The sequence below is a fragment of the Mustela erminea genome, chromosome X (genome assembly GCF_009829155.1).
Source record: "Mustela erminea isolate mMusErm1 chromosome X, mMusErm1.Pri, whole genome shotgun sequence".
Taxonomy (NCBI): Eukaryota; Metazoa; Chordata; class Mammalia; order Carnivora; family Mustelidae; genus Mustela; species Mustela erminea.
Genome location: NC_045635.1, coordinates 83,003,880 through 83,020,624, shown reverse-complemented (window position 1 = coordinate 83,020,624; position 16,745 = coordinate 83,003,880). Strand labels below are relative to the sequence as shown.

Below are 16,745 nucleotides of genomic sequence, written 5' to 3'. Positions count from 1 at the left end.
CCATATTATCAATTAAAACTGAGGGGGGAGGAGTCAAGATGGCAGAGAAGTAGCAGGCTGAGACTACATCAGGTCGCAGGAGATCAGCTAGATAGCTTCTCAAACCATTGCAAACACCTACAAATCCAACAGGAGAGCGAAGAGAAGAGGAGCAACAATTCTAGAAACAGTAAATCAACCACTTTCTGAAAGGTAGGACTGGTGGAGAAGTGAATCCAAAGGTAGGGGAAGATAGACCGCAGGGTGGGGCGCTGGCTCCCAGCAAGTGGCGGAACAACAGAGCACAAAATCAAGACTTTCAAAAGTCTGCTCCACTGAAAGACATCGCTCCAGAGGCTAAACTGGGGTGAAGCCCATGCAGGGTCAGCGTGGCCCCAGGTCCCATGGAGTCACAGAAGGATTGGGGGTGTCTGAGTGTCGCAGAGCACCCAGGTATTACAACAGGGAAGCCGGCTACAGAGACAGAGCCGAGGAGTGAGCTCTCAACTTGGGGTTACCCTGAACCGTAATCCATGGCACAGGCCACTGCTCTGTGAGTGGGGACCCCACAAGATCCAGGGAGACACCCCCTGGAAGAGCTCAGGGACCTGCGTGATTTGGCGACTGCAGGCGGAACTGTGTGTCAGAGACAGAGACACTTGGTCACAGCCTGGGTGAGCTTGGAGTGCAGCCGGAGGACAGGGAAATGGGAGTGATTGAGTGCTTTTCTCTGAGGGTGCACTGAGGAGTGGGACCCCAAGCTCTCGGTTCCTGCAGGCCAGACATTGGGAGGCCACCATTTTCATTCCCGACCTCCGGAACTCTACGAAAGCGTTCAGGGAACAAAAGCTCCGGAAAGCGAACCCACGGATTACTTCGCCTGGCCTCTGGTAAGGGCGGTGCAATTCTGCCCAGGCAAAGACACTTGAGAATCATTACAACGGGCCCGTCCTCCAGAAGATAAACAAGAAATCCAGCCAAGACCAAGTTCACTTACCAAGGTGAACAGCAGAATTCCAGAGGAGGAGAAAGCAAAGCATGGAATTCATGGCTTTCTCCCCATGATTCTTTAGTCTTACAGTTAATTTATTTTTTTAATTTTATTTTTTTCTTCTGCTAAATTTTTTTTGACTTTTACCCTTTCCTCTTTTAACGTTCTTTAACCAGCTTACCTTAACAATACCTTTCATTAAAAAAATAATACTCTTTTTTGAACCTTCATTATTATAGTCATATTTTATCCTTCATTGTACCTAACTTTATTTTTTGTATACACCTAAGGTTTTTCTTTCTAAAAAATTTGGGGTACAACTTCTTCTAATAGAATATACCCTAAATCTAGTTCCGGGCTTGTTCTAGTCTCCAGCCCGAGCAAATTTTCTCCACTTTCTTTTTCTTTATACTCCCAACCAACTCACTTTATCAACTCCTTTTTTAGAAATTAAAAAAAAAAATTTTCATCTTTATAGGCATATTCCATCACTTCATTGTGTTTACCCTTTTATATGCTTTTCATTCTTTAAAATTTTGGGAGGTACTTTCTTCTAAGAGACCAAAATACTCCCAAAATTAAGTGGGTGACCCTGTTCTAGTCACCAGTCTAATATATATATATTTTTTCTTTTTTATATTTTTCCTTTGTTTTCCTTCTTTAATTTTTTTTTTCTGAACTTCTTCTTATCCCCCTTTCCCCCCCATGATTTAGGGTCTCTTCTGATATGGTTAAAGCACATTTTCCTGGGTCTTTGCCACCCTTTTAGTATTTTATTTGCTCCTTCATATATTCTTATCTGGACAAAATGACAAGGCAGAAAACCTCACCACAAAAAAAAAGAACAAGAGGCAGTACCGAAGGCTAGGGACCTAATCAATATGGACATGGGTAATATGTCAGATCTAGAGTTCAGAATGACAATTCTCAAGGTTCTAGCCGGGCTCAAAAAAGGCATAGAATATATTAGAGAAACCCCCTCCTGAGAGATAAAGGCCCTTTCTGGAGAAATAAAAGAACTAAAATCTAAACAAGTTGAAATTTAAAAAGCTATTAATGAGGTGCAATAAAAAATGGAGGCTCTTACTGCTAGGATGAATGAGGCAGAAGAAAAGAATTAGTGATAAAAAAGACCAAATGACAGAGAATAAAGAAGCTAAGCAAAAGAGAGACAAACAACTACTGGACCACGAGGGGAGAATTCGAGAGATAGGTGACACCATAAGATGAAACAACGTTACAATGATTGGGATTCCAGAAGAAGAAAAGAGAGAGGGGAGCAGAAGGTATATTGGAGATAATTATGTAGAGAATTTCCCTAATATGGCAAAGGGAGAAAGCATCAAAATCCAGGAGGTGCAGAGAACCCCCCTCAAAATCAATAAGAATAGGTCCACATCCCGTCACCTAATAGTAAAATTTACAAGTCTTAGTGACAAGGAGAAAATCCTGAAAGCAACCCGGGAAAATAAGTATGTAACATACAATGGTAAAAATATTAGGTTGGCAGCGGACTTATCCAGAGACCTGGCAGGCCAGAAAGAACTGGCATGATATATTCAGAGCACTAAATGAGAAAAACATGCAGCCAAGAATACTATATCCAGCTAGGCTATCATTGAAAGTAGAAGGAGAGACAAAAAGCTTCCAGGACAAAGAAAAACCGAAAGAATTTGCAAACACCAAACCAGCTCTACAGGAAATATTGAAAGGGGTCCTCTAAGCAGAGAGAGAGCCTAAAAGTAGTAGATCAGAAAGGAACAGAGACAATATACAGTAACAGTCACCTTACAGGCAATACAATGGCACTAAATTCATATCTCTCAATAGTTACCCTGAATGTAAATGGGCTAAATGCCCCAATCAAAAGACACAGGGTATCAGAATGGATAAAAAAACAAAACCCTACAAAAAACTCATTTTAGACCGGAAGACACCTCCAGATTTAAAGTGAGGGGGTGGAAAACAATTTACCATGCTAATGGACATCAGAAGAAAGCTGGAGTGGCAATCCATAGATCAATTAGATTTTGAGCCAAAGACTATAATAAGAGATGAAGAAGGACATCATATCATACTCAAAGGGTCTGTCCAACAAGAAGATCTAACAATTTTAAATATCTATGGCCCTAACGTGGGGGCAGCCAACTATATAAACCAATTAATAACAAAATCAAAGAAACACATCAACAATAACACAATAATAGTAGGGGACTTTAACACTCCCCTCACTGACATGGACAGATCATCCAAGCAAAAGATCAACAAGGAAATAAAGGCCTTAAATGACACACTGGACCAGATGGACATCACAAATATATTCAGAACTTCCATCCCAAAACAGAATACACATTCTTCTCTAGTGCATATGAAACATTCTCTAGAATAGATCACATCCTGGGTCATAAATCAGGTCTCAACAGGTATCAAAAGATTGGGATACGTTCCTGTATATTTTCAGACCACAATGCTATGAAGCTAGAACTCAATCAGAAGAGGAAATTTGGGATGAACCCAAATACATGGAGACTAAAGACCATCCTTCTAAAGAATGAATGGGTCAACCAGGAAATTAAAGAAGAATTGAAAAAATTCATGGAAACAAATGATAATGAAAACACAACAGTTCAAAATCTGTGGGACACAGCAAAGGAAGTCCTGAGAGGAAAATATATAGCAATACAAGCCTTTCTCAAGAAACAAGAAAGGTCTCAAATACACAACCTAACCCTACACCTAAAGTAGCTGGAGAAAGAACAACAAAGAAAGTCCAAACCGGCAGGAGAAGAGAAATAATAAAGATCAGAGCAGAAATCAATGAAATAGAAACCAAAGAAAACAATAGAACAAATCAACGAAAGTAGGAGCTGGTTCTTTGAAATTCCTGTACATGTTCTAGCAGTTTTGGAGTGGATTAATAAGATTGATAAACCCCTGGCCAGACTTATCAAAAAGAAAAGAGAAAGGACCCAAATAAATAAAATCATGAATGAAAGGGGAGAGATCACAACCAACACCAAAGAAATACAAACAATTATAAGAACATACTAGGACTAAATCTATACCAACAAATTCGACAATCTGGAAGAAATGGATGCATTCCTAGAGACATATAAACTACCAAAACTGAACCAGGAAGAAATGAAAAACCTGAACAGACCCATAACCAGTAAGGAGATTGAAACAGTCATCATAATCTCCAAACAAAAGCCCAGGGCCAGACAGCTTCCTAGGGGAATTCTACCAAATATTTAAAGGAGAATTAATTCCTATTCTCCTGAAACTGTTCCAAAAAATAAAAATGGAAGGAAAACTTCCAAACTCATTTTATGAGGCCAGCATTACCATGATCCCAAAACAAGACAAGAATCCCATCAAAAAAGAGAATTACAGACCAATATCCTGTAGATGCGAAAATTCTCACCAAAATACTAGCCAATAGGATCCAATAGTACATTAAAAGGATTATTCACCACGACCAAGTGGGATTTATTCCAGGGCACAAGGTTGGTTCAACATCCGCAAATAAATCAGTGTGATACAATACATTAATAAAAGAAAGAACAAGAACCGTATGATACTCTCAATAGATGCTGAAAAAAGGTTTGACAAAGTACAGCATCCCTTCCTGATCAAAGCTCTTCAAAGTGTAGGGATAGAGGGCACATACCTCAATATTATCAAAGCCATCTATGAAAAACCCACCGCAAATACCATTCTCAATGGAGGAAAACTGAAAGCTTTTCCACTAAGGTCGGGAACAGGGCAGGGATGTCCATTATCACCACTGCTATTCAACATAGTACTAGAAGTCCTAGCCTCAGCAATCAGACAACAAAAAGAAATTAAGGCATCCAAATCGGCAAAGAAGAAGTCAAACTATCACTCTTGGCAGATGATATGATACTATATGTGGAAAACCCAAAAGACTCCACTCCAAAATTGCTAGAACATGTACAGGAATTCAGTAAAGTGTCAGGATATAAAATCAATGCATGGAAATCAGTTGCATTTCTCTATACCAACAACAAGACAGAAGAAAGAGATATTAAGGAGCCAATCCCATTTACAATTGCACCCAAAACCATAAGATACCTAGGAATAAACCTAACCAAAGAGGCAAAGAATCTATACTCAGAAAAATATAAAGTACTCATGAGAGAAATTGAGAAAGACACAAAGAAATGGAAAAATGTTCCATACTCCTGGATTGGAAGAACAAATATTGTGAAAATGTCTATGCTACCTAAAGCAATCTACACATTTAATGCAATTCCTATCAAAATACCATCCATTTTTTTTCAAAGAAATGGAACAAATAATCCTAAAATTTATATGGAACCAGAAAAGACCTCGAATAGCCAAAGAAATATTGAAAACGAAAGCCAAAGTTGGTGGCAATACAATTCCAGACTTCAAACTCTATTACAAAGCTGTCATCATCAAGACAGTATGGTACTGGCACAAAAAGACACATAGATCAATGGAACAGAATAGAGAGCCCAGAAATAGACCCTCAACTCTATGGTCAACTAATCTTCAACAAAGCAGGAAAGAATGTCCAATGGAAAAAAGACAGCCTCTTCAACAAAAGATGCTGGGAAAATTGGACAGCCACACACAGAAAAATGAAATTGGACCATTTCCTTACACCACACACAAAAACAGACTCAAAATGGATGAAGGACCTCAATGTGTGAAAGGAATCCATCAAAATCCTTGAGGAGAACACAGGCAGCAACCTCTTCGACCTCAGCCCCAACAACTTCTTCCTGGGAACATCGCCAAAGGCAAGGGAAGCATGGGCAAAAATGAACTATTGGGACTTCATCAAGATCAAAAGCTGCTGCACAGCAAAGGAAACAGTCAAGAAAAAAAAAAAGACAAGTGACAGAATGGGAGAAGTTATTTACAAACGACATATCAGATAAAGGGCTAGTATCCAAAATCTATAAAGAGCTTAGCAAACTCAACACCCAAAGAACAAATAATCTAATCAAGAAATGGGCAGAGGACATGAACAGACACTTCTGCAAAGAAGACATCCAGATGGCCAACAGACACATGAAAAAATGCTCCACATCGCTCGGCATCAGGGAAATACAAATCAAAACCACAATGAGATACCACCTCACACCAGTCAGAATGGCTAAAATTAACAAGTCAGGAAATGACAGATGCTGGTGAGGATGTGGAGAAAGGGGAACCCTCCTACACTATTGGTGGGAATGCAAGCTGGTGCAACCACTCTGGAAAACAGCATGGAGGTTCCTCAAAATGTTGAAAATAGAGCTACCCTATGACCCAGCAATTGCACTACTGGGTGTTTACCCTAAAGATACAAACATAGTGATCTGAAGGGGCACATGCACTTGAATGTTTATAGCAGCAATGTCCAAAATAGCCAAAGTATGGAAAGAACCTAGATGTCCATCAACAGATGAATGGATAAAGAAGATATGGAATATATATACAATGGAATACTATGCAGCCATGAAAAGAAATGAAATCTTGCCATTTGCGACGACGTGGATGGAACTAGAGGGTATTAGGCTTAGCGAAATAAGTCAATCGGAGAAAGACAATTATCATATGATCTCCCTGATATGAGGAAGTGGAGATGCAATGTGGCAGGTTTGAGGGGTAGGAAAAGAATAAATGAAACAAGATGGGATCGGTAGGGAGACAAACCATAAGAAACCCTTAATCTCACAAAACAAACTGAAGGTTGCTGGGGGAAAGGGGTCGGGAGAGGGTGGTGCAGTTATGGACACTGGGGAGGGTATGAGCTATGGTGAGTGCTGTGGTGTGTAAACCTGGCGATTCACAGACCTGTACCCTTGGGGCTAATAATACATTATATGTTTATAAAAAAATTTAAAAATTTTTAAAAAAAGAAATTAAAACTGAGAGAAATTCATGTTTAATAACTCATTAAAAAATAATATACCCATGACATGCTAGCATAAATGACATATTCTATGAAAAATAACTATATCTGCTAAAATAAAAATAGTAAGAAGAGTGACATTTTTGTATATTTTTACATTAAATATTTAGCATGTTAAAATATGCACAGTAACACCTAAAAGAACATAAACAGAATGTATAACTTACTTCCAAACTAGAATAGGGGGCATCAATCCAAAAATAAGAGAGAAACAAGGGAAAAGGCAGAAAAAAAGCAGATCATTTAGAAAGCTCAAAATAAGAGATTTGAAAAAAAATTTAAAAAAAGATATTTGAATTTGTTTTTATTATTTCAATAATCACTACATAGGTAAATAAACTAATTTTCCAGGTTAAGGAAAAATCCTCAAACAGGATTTAAAAATAAAATCTAGTTATACGCTATTTAAAGAGGCATCTATGGGATGCCTGGGTGGCTCAGTGGGTTAAGCCTCTGCCTTCTGCTCAGGTCATGATCTTAGGGCCCTGGGATCGAGCCCCACATTGGGGTCTCTGCTCAGCAGGGAGTCTGCTTCCCCTTTATTCTCTGCCTGCCTCTCTGCCTACTTGTGGTCTCTCTCTCTGTTAAATAAATTAATAAAATATCTTAAAAAGACATGAGGACATGAGGACAAAAGAAGATTAAATAAAACCCTAAATGATGGAAATATACCAAGTAGCTTCCAGCCAAAATAAAGCCAGAATAGTAATGTCAATCCTGCACAAAACAGACTAAAACAAAAAGCATTTCTAACAACAGAGTTGCTCCACGATCACAGGTTTGATTCATCAGAAGTGTAAGAAAACTCTAATTATGTACACACCTAATAACAGATTCAAAATATATAGCAAAAATTGATAAAACTTTGAAGAAAAATTGACAAATACTTCACAGTGGGAGATTTTCAACATTTTCATTCAGTAATTGGTAGATGGGTAGCAACAACAACAAATCCATAAGAAAACAGAAATTTTCAGTTCCAGTAATCTTCATTTCCTCACTCTACTTCAATTCTCACCCCATGGTCACTCTGAATCTTGTCATTACATTGAACCATCCCCTCCTGAAATCTTAAATTTCAAAGCTGTAATTTCATATTAGTCCAGCTTTTAATCCCACTCCATACTGTGACAATCACCAAGGCATCCCAAACCTCAGCTGTATGTGTATGTTCCCAGTCTGCAATCTTCTGTCTTCACCTTCTTCCCTTTTCAGTCTCAGCTCCCTGGTCCTTCAACCCAATCACTCTCATGCATCCTTGTCCAACCCTAGAGGGACTGCCTGTCCTTGCATGTTAGTAACATCACATATCCATGTTCTCTAATCGCATCTGGGCCTTCAAAACTTATCTTTAATCATCTCCTATTCCCATCTCCATCAGGAGCTATTTCAAAATTTATACTGTCTCCTCAAAATATATTTTATCATCCTGGGGTGCCTGGGTGGCTCAGTGGGTTAAAGCCTCTGCCTTCGGCTCAGGTCATGATTCCAGGGTCCTGGGATCAAGCCCCACATCGGGCTCTCTGCTCAGCAGGGAGCCTGCTTCCTCCTCTCTCTCTCTCTCTACCTGCCTGTCTGCCTACTTGTTATCTGTATCTGTGAAATAAATAAATAAAATCTTTAAAAAATATATATATTTTATCATCCCCTCCTCGTTGTTAGCAGAAGACTTTGCCTCCTACTTGAGTGAAAAATTGAAAAAAAAAATCACCATGACCACTAGGCAGGAACTCCCTCAATTGTATCCCTTATTGACCCACACATTTATTACCATCAACGCCCACCCTTTTTGCTTGTCAGGAGAGGTATCTCCCTTCCTATAGAGAGCAAATTCCTATAGTTTTTAAGAAAATTTTTTTAAAGATTTTATTTATTTATTTGACAGAGAGAGAAATCACAATTAGGCAGAAAGGCAGTCAGAGAGAGGGGGGAAGCAGGTTCCCTGCCAAGCAGAGAGCTGGATGCGGAGCTCAATCCCAGGACCCTGAGACCATGACCTGAGCCAAAGGCAGAGGCTTAACCCACTGCACCACCCAGGCACTCCTAAATTCCTATAGTTTTAACTCTGATTGCCAGTCTTATTTTGCTACTTCTCTATACTCTCACAGAACCCTGGGTATTCTATCAGGATTTATCACACTGTACTCATCTTCTCCCCTGCTACATTTAATAGATCTTCTAGGTTAGGGATGCCTGGGTGGCTCAGTCAGTTAGGTGTCTGCCTTCAGCTCAGGTCATGATCCCAGGGTCTTGGAATTGAGTCCCACATTGGGCTCCTTGTTCGGCAGGGAGCCTGCTTCTCCCTCTGCCTGCTCCTCCCCCCGCTTGTGCGCGCTCTCTCTCTCTCTCTCTCTCTCTCTGACAAATAAATAAAATCTTTGCGGTGCCTGGGTGGCTCAGTGGGTTAAGCCGCTGCCTTCGGCTCAGGTCATGATCTCAGGGTCCTGGGATCAAGCCCCACATCGGGCTCTCTGCTCAGTGGGGAGCCTGCTTCCCCCACTCTCTCTGCCTGCCTCTGCCTACTTGTGATCTCTCTCTCTCTCTCTGTCAAATAAATAAATAAAATCTTTAAAAAAAATAAATAAAATCTTTAAAAAAATAAAATAAAGGGGTGCCTGGGTGGCTCAGTGGGTTAAGCCTCTGCCTTCGGCTCAGGTCATGATCTCAGGGTCCTGAGATCGAGTCCCGCATCGGGCTCTCTGCTCAGCAGGGAGCCTGCTTCCTCCTCTCTCTCTCTGCCTGCCTCTCTGCCTACTTGTGATCTCTCTCTGTCAAATAAATAAATAAAATCTTAAAAAAATAAATAAATAAAATAAAATAAAATAAAATAGGGATAGAAGTGTATACTTCACAAGGTTGCCAAGAGGTTTAAATGGGTTAAAAACCACATTTTATCAAGTGTGTATTTTGTACTTACAGCACATGTCAGTTTGGCCCAGCCATATTTCCATTGTTCACTAGTCACATGAAATTAATGGCTACCATTCTGGAGAGCATAAGTACAGAAACTAGTAGGTGTTCAATAAATATTTTTTTTTAAAGTAAGCTCTACACCTAACATGGGGCTTGAACCCACGACCCCAAGATCAAGAGTTGCTACTGAGTTCTACTGACTGAGGCAGCCAGGAGAATTCTCCCCAATAAATAATTTTTAAAGAATACTGGTGTCAGAACACAAAGAACTTTCAGAATGCCAGGACCAGAAAAAAAAAAAAAACTTTACAAAGTCTAACACTTTTTTTTTTTACATTTTAACATCTCTGAAAATAATAATCTTATAATTGATGTCATCTGAGAGTTTCAATGACAGTACTGTTTTGTAGTGGTTCAAAAGATAAAGATGCATCTTATAACTGATGGCACCTTAGAGTTGATAAAATAACTGTATATATAAAGCACCTAGTACCTGGCATATAGGCCTCACATAAATTATTTATTATGGCTTACTTGTATTTCCATTCCCAATACTAAATCCACTGTCAGGCATAGTACACAGTTAATAAATATTCATTAAGTGAACTTCTACAGGATACCCTGTGACCTTTGTACATCTAAATCCAAATATATTATATGCCTTCCAAAACTACCTTCTTCTCACGAACTTCTTTTTATGGTCAAAGATACCATCATTCTGGGCCATACTGACTTAAAAACCTCAGATCTTTTTCTCTTGACCCTTCCCTTAATCCAGTTTAGGGATCAGATCCTGTCAATTCTTCCTTTATAACTTCTCCCCCAATTTACCCTGAGAATCTTAAAAATGTTTATTAATCCATTAAAAAATAATAAACCCGGGGCGCCTGGGTGGCTCAGTGGGTTAAGCCGCTGCCTTCGGCTCGGGTCATGATCTCAGGGTCCTGGGATCAAGTCCCGCATCGGGCTCTCTGCTCAGCAGGGAGCCTGCTTCCTTCTCTCTCTCTCTGCCTGCCTCTCCATCTACTTGTGATTTCTCTCTGTCAAATAAATAAATAAAATCGTTAAAAAAAAAATAATAAACCCAATACATGTTAACATGACATATTTGATGAAAAACTATATTTTCAAAAAAAAATGACTAGAATAACATAGTTTTACATTTCTAAAATCTATTTAATGTTTCTGACTTAATAGAATACAGCTGGATTCTCTGCTTTAGCACTAAACCTCCTATGTTGTTTTAATTGAAGTACATGAAGACAATCCAGCCTCACAAAGATATGTGTAGTTGGAAAAGAAAGCAGTATTTTAGTAGCTTTTTCAGAAAACTGTATATTAGTCTTGATAAATGGTAGTCTTTTAAGGGTTAGCCACAATGTAGAATCTGAAACCTTACCAATGGACTCTCTTTGTACTATTCCATTACAGTTCATTGCTATAGAAAATTAAAGTCTACTGAAAAAAAAAGTTAAATAAATACACACATACCTACATAAAATTCATTGATATATCTTTCATTGTGAATTGATCTTTTACCCAGTCATAATTTTACAACATCATACTTGGTCATCTGGAAAATACTGGTTCATTGAGTTACACCAACCTTCCAAATATTGACACATTTCATTATACAATATCTAAAAATCACATTCATTAATACTGTTACCAATTTCATTTGAAAAGTTTAAGTATTGGGAAGTTGTCAAGTTCACAGTGGTAGATACAAATTTTCCAACCTCATAATTTTCACTTGAAAGCTCAAATCTTATCACTGGCACTAAATACTGTGAGCTGTTTTCTTTGAAATGACAGGCTGGCTTTTCATTTTTGAAAAAAAATCTGCCAAATACCCATGTCTGGATAATCATAGTTTATATGTCAGTCATTCTTGCAAGTAAAAATGGTTTCCCATGAAGAAAGCAGCTAGTTTAGCTCACAACTCAATAACACAAGTGCTTTTCCTAAGGACAACTGCAGTTTAGTATACAGAAGGGATTTATTTGTACTCCCCACTTTATCACACAGAATATTAAAGACATGTCTCAAAGGCTGAAATTTAATAAAATTAATGAATTTTTACTGCTTCATTTGGGACACTGAGAGAAACTAGCTTTTTTTTTTTTTAAACTATAGTGAAGAATAAAATGACCATTAATACAGTTTGGCCCCACTGCCCTGATTCTTGCTAAGGCACCAGCAGTTTTATTCACCACTACTTTAGCACTATCAGTGCAAATGTCAACTCAATGAAAATACCAGATAATATCTCGATATTGCTATGAAAATAATTTTAACCTCTCAGAACTCCTGTATCAGAGAGCCGCAAGAGGTCCACAGATCAAATTTGAGAACTGCTAGTCTAGGACTTCATCAAGTTATACCTGGACCATCATGTTAGTCTCCTATTTTTCCCAACACTAGCCTCTCTCCTTATTCATATTGTTTGGCATTACTAAACACAACTTCCTTACAATTCCGCTTTCAACATGTTCTGCCCAAAAATTATGTGATTTCCCCCGCTGGATAGAGGATAAAGTTCAAATCAGCTAGCATCACCTTTGAAGACCTCTACAATCTTTCCTCATCTAACCTTTTCAGCCTTACCTTCCACCACTCCCAGATACAACTATAAGTCAGTCTGATCTATTTAAGGTCTCTGGAAACAAAATTTACACAGCTCACAACTTTGCTTGAAATGTTCCCATTACGTAAAATACTATTTCCTTTTATCAAATCTTAAATCCTATTCTATCTCAAGGCCTAGCTCAATGCCCAAATACTTTATGATACTTTTTTCTAATCATTGGTTTACAGTGCTTCCTTCCTGGAAATATCACCACAATTACTCTCCTCACGTTATCATATACTGTCTTTGATAATTTAACTTCTGAGTTGTTTATTTAACTTTACATGCTTTCCTTAATCTACCAACTGGATTAAAAACCCTAGAATACAGACACTCTGCTAAACTTCTTTTTTTTTTTAAAGTAGGCTCCACACTGGGTGTGGGCACATGGGGCATGAACTCACAACCCTGAGATCAAGACCTGAGCTGAGATCAAGAGTCAGACACTTAACCAACTGTGCTACCCAGGTGCCCCAGCACTTTGAGTCTTCTACAGCACCTAGTACAATGTAACAAGCAGAGTGAAAACATCAGTTTTTAAAAATGAAATCAATAAATGAATTCCCTTTCCAAAGGCAAGAGGAATTTGGTTAGATGAATGATTCACATGGTCTATGAACTACTGATGGTTCTTGAAAGTCTTCCAGGTGGACAATAGATTAATTTCTTAGAGTTATTAATGTTTTCAATGAAAATAATTATGCTATTTAATAAAAATCAGCCCATTGGCATCTCATCAAAAGCAATCCTCTCTTTCTCATTAATTCTGATGAGGTTTTTCCAGTGTTAATCAAGAAAATGTAGAATAAGTGACCCATAGGACCTGTTGAAGTGGTTTTTAGAGAAAAGATGGCAATCATTGCTCTAAATTAGCAGAGACTCCAATGTGGAGTCAATTCTATCCATAACATTTTTATTTCCTTAAAAGAAGATATAAATAAATATGATAAAAACATTACATTTGTTAATATGAGAGGTGCAAGAGTGTTTGTTATGTTATGCTTTCTCCTTTTCTATATGTTTGGTGTATTTTAAAATAAGGAAAAATGCATTGTGTGGCTCTTTGAAGTATACATGGTATGTCAACATATAAGAACATGCCATTTGACTGATAATATGGTGTTGTCCAGTTTTTACTTACCAGTGCATCATCTTGCAATGAAGCAAAAAAGAAGCCATAGAGCAAGTTAATTTGATCCTTGTGATCAATGAAGTCAAACATTGCAACCAGCCAACGATAAAAAAGTACCTATTGAGAGACAAAATGCTTATCTTTAGAGAAATAAAACTGGCACAGGAGAGAGCTTAATTCCCCACTCAGGGCTGTAAGATTCTAGCACAAAGTAGGATAATAGATTTTATTTCTCAGTAAAAATTTATGCTTGAGCAAAGTCCCTGCATCAAGCTATATTGTTCCAAAACTACAGCCTTTGCACAAAAGGCCACTGCCATTACTCCATAAGTGGCTTTTCCTTGCCAGCCCTTAAGTGGTTCTGAAGGGCTTATCATCAAACTGTTTAAAAAGATTACCTTGGTGCTACCAGAACACTTGCCCACACAAAGCCAGGAGACCGCCTTAACCACAGAATCTTCTGATATTAGAGTTGTTGGAATCATACACTTCAATATCCGAGTGTTTACAGCACTCCCTAGAAAGCAAACTCCAAATTAAACTACATTTTAGAAACTTGATTGTTCCTTTACTATTATTCACTTAGTCCTAAAATCTCACTTTATACTAAAGGCAATAAAAAAGTAGTATTAGGTATCTCTTATCATCTTTACAAAATAGTTTCAAACAAAAATGTATCTTTAAGTTCTAATATAACAATAAAGCAAATTCTTAGGCTCTGTATTTCTATTTAAAAAGGAAGGATGCCTACAAGGTTTCTTTTTGGCATGATGAATATATTTGGGAATTAGAGAGTGGTGATGGATGCACAACTCTGTGAATAAGCTAAAAAAATATCCTGAATTGCATGCTTTAAAAGAGTGAATTCAGGGGTGCCTGGGTGGCTCAGTGGGTTAAGCCTCTGCCTTCAGCTCAGGTCATAGTCTCAGGGTCCTGGGATCGAGCCCCACATAGGGCTCTCTGCTCAGGAGGGAGCCTGCTTCCCCCCCTCTCTCTCTGCCTGCCTCTCTGCCTACTTGTGATCTCTCTCTCTGTCAAATAAATAAAATCTTTTTTAAAAAACAAAGAGTGAATTCTATGATATGTGAATTATACTTCAAAAAAATCTTAAGAAAATTTCAAGGTTTTTTTTAAAAGATATATTTATTTATTTCAGAGAGAGAGCATGTGTGTGCCAGAGCAGGGGAAGGGCAGAGGGAGAGGGAGAGAAATCCTCAAATTGACTCCCTACTGAGGGCAGAGGCTGACAGGGGGCTCAATCCCAAGACCCTGAGATAATGACCTAAGCCAAAACCAAGTCAGATGCTTAGCCAACTGAGCCACCCAGGAATCCCAAGATTATTTCTTATTTCGTTATTATTTTTTAATGGCACCATAGATTCTGACTTATTTAAAACTATTGACAGACATCCTGCATGAGCTGGTGCATTTAAGAATAAATAAACTAAAGAAATATATTTGTATTCTCCATCCCTCCCAAAAAGTGGGGAGGATAGCAGAATGGAATAGCTATTCTTGGAATTAGCTAGCAGTAATAATATTGTATACTGTCCAATCTTTCCATCATACTCTCTGGGCTTCCATGGAATTCTCCCATCTGGTAATAGAAGTGATGTTTCTGCTTATTAAGTCTCCAAGAATTAAATGTATATCTCATCAATATTTTTGGTATGTAAGCATTGTTTCATTTACATTATAATGTGGTGATCACAACCACTCACTGAGAAAACATTTTTCTCAACTTCTCATGCAAATATAATTCTCAAAACCATCTTGGATCCATGCATCTTTAACCACTGTTTAACATGCATTACAGTGTGCTGATCACATCCATTCACTATAATAATACTGTTCTCAACTTCTGCAAGTAGCATTCTTAGAAATATATGTGTCTGTAAATACTGTTTTATATGTATTATAGCATGATGATCACATCCACTCACTGAAATAGCACTGATCTTAACTTTGCCTGCAAGTAGCATTCTCAGAAACATCTTATACACATCTTTTTTCCCCCGAGGTAAAGACTTCTCTCTATTTTTATTTTTGAAATAAAAAGTGTGTAGGCAAGCCTGTGTGGCTCAGTAGGTTAAGCGTTTGCCTTTAGCTCAGGTCAGGATCCCACGGTCCTTGGATCAAATTCTGCATCAGCAGGGAGCCTGCTTCTCCCTCTGCTGGCTGCTCCCACTGCTTGTGCGTGCTCGCACTCTCTCTCTCCAACAAATAAAATCTTTAAAAAGAAAAATGAATAAACTTTGCCAAACGTAAAACAAACAAACAAACAAAAAAACCTACCTAAAATCAAGAAGAAAAGAATTCTAGCTACACATCTTGACAAGCTGTGTGATCTTAAACAAGGTTCTTCAGCCATCTGAGCCTTGGCTTTTCTATAAGTAAAATGGGGATAAAGTATCTACCTCCTAGGGTTGTGAAATGGTAAATGTCCATCACTCAGCCTATGACTGACTAAGAGATAGTAATTTCCTAAGGAACTGTAGCTACTGTTATTATCCAGTCAAGGATAAGTAGGATGTTCCAGATTTCCTAGCTCAATGCTATATATTATAGACTCAATAAATGCTATTAAATTTTAAAAATTTTTTAAATAAAATAAAAAATAAAATTTATATTTCAGATGTACGTGATGATATGATATACATATACATAGTGGAAATGATTATTATAGCCACACTAATTTACATATTATCTCCTCACGTTGTTACCATTTTTCATGTGGTGAGGGCACCTGAAATCTACTCTCTTACCAAATTTCCAGTATTCAATACAGTATTATTAACTATAATCATCATGCTGTACATTAGAGAAATTTAGAGAAATTTGTTCATGCTACATACATTCTCAATTTCTACCCCATTATTCTGCAGAGAAGGAAGAAAGCAGTAATGGCAGGTAATGAATCATAAGAATAAAAATTTCTATATTCCACCATGGTTTCTTGTTTTCATTTTCTTTTTTCCCCCCACTCCCATCCCCTAACCCTTCTAAAGCTTAAAACAGTCTGACCACTAACAATTCACACATGTACCAAATTCAAGTGGTGAATTCAATACAGACTAAATACTTACTTCCCAGTAACTTTTTAACTTCTAAAGTGTCTGAAGTCCTTTTGTACTTAATATGACATTTCAAA

General features: G+C 38.0%; 1 protein-coding gene across 4 annotated transcripts in view; it reads right to left on the bottom strand.

The window, feature by feature from the left end:
- Nucleotides 1–16,745, bottom strand: part of CENPI (centromere protein I) — a 114,906-nt gene that overhangs the window by 93,468 nt on the left and 4,693 nt on the right. For all 4 annotated transcript variants that reach the window (XM_032330909.1, XM_032330910.1, XM_032330908.1 and 1 more), the window contains exons 4-5: nt 13,993–14,111; nt 13,604–13,711 (exon numbers count right to left, since the gene is read on the bottom strand). In XM_032330909.1, the coding sequence (XP_032186800.1) occupies nt 13,604–13,711; nt 13,993–14,111 (227 nt within the window). The remainder of the gene's footprint in view (nt 1–13,603; nt 13,712–13,992; nt 14,112–16,745) is intronic.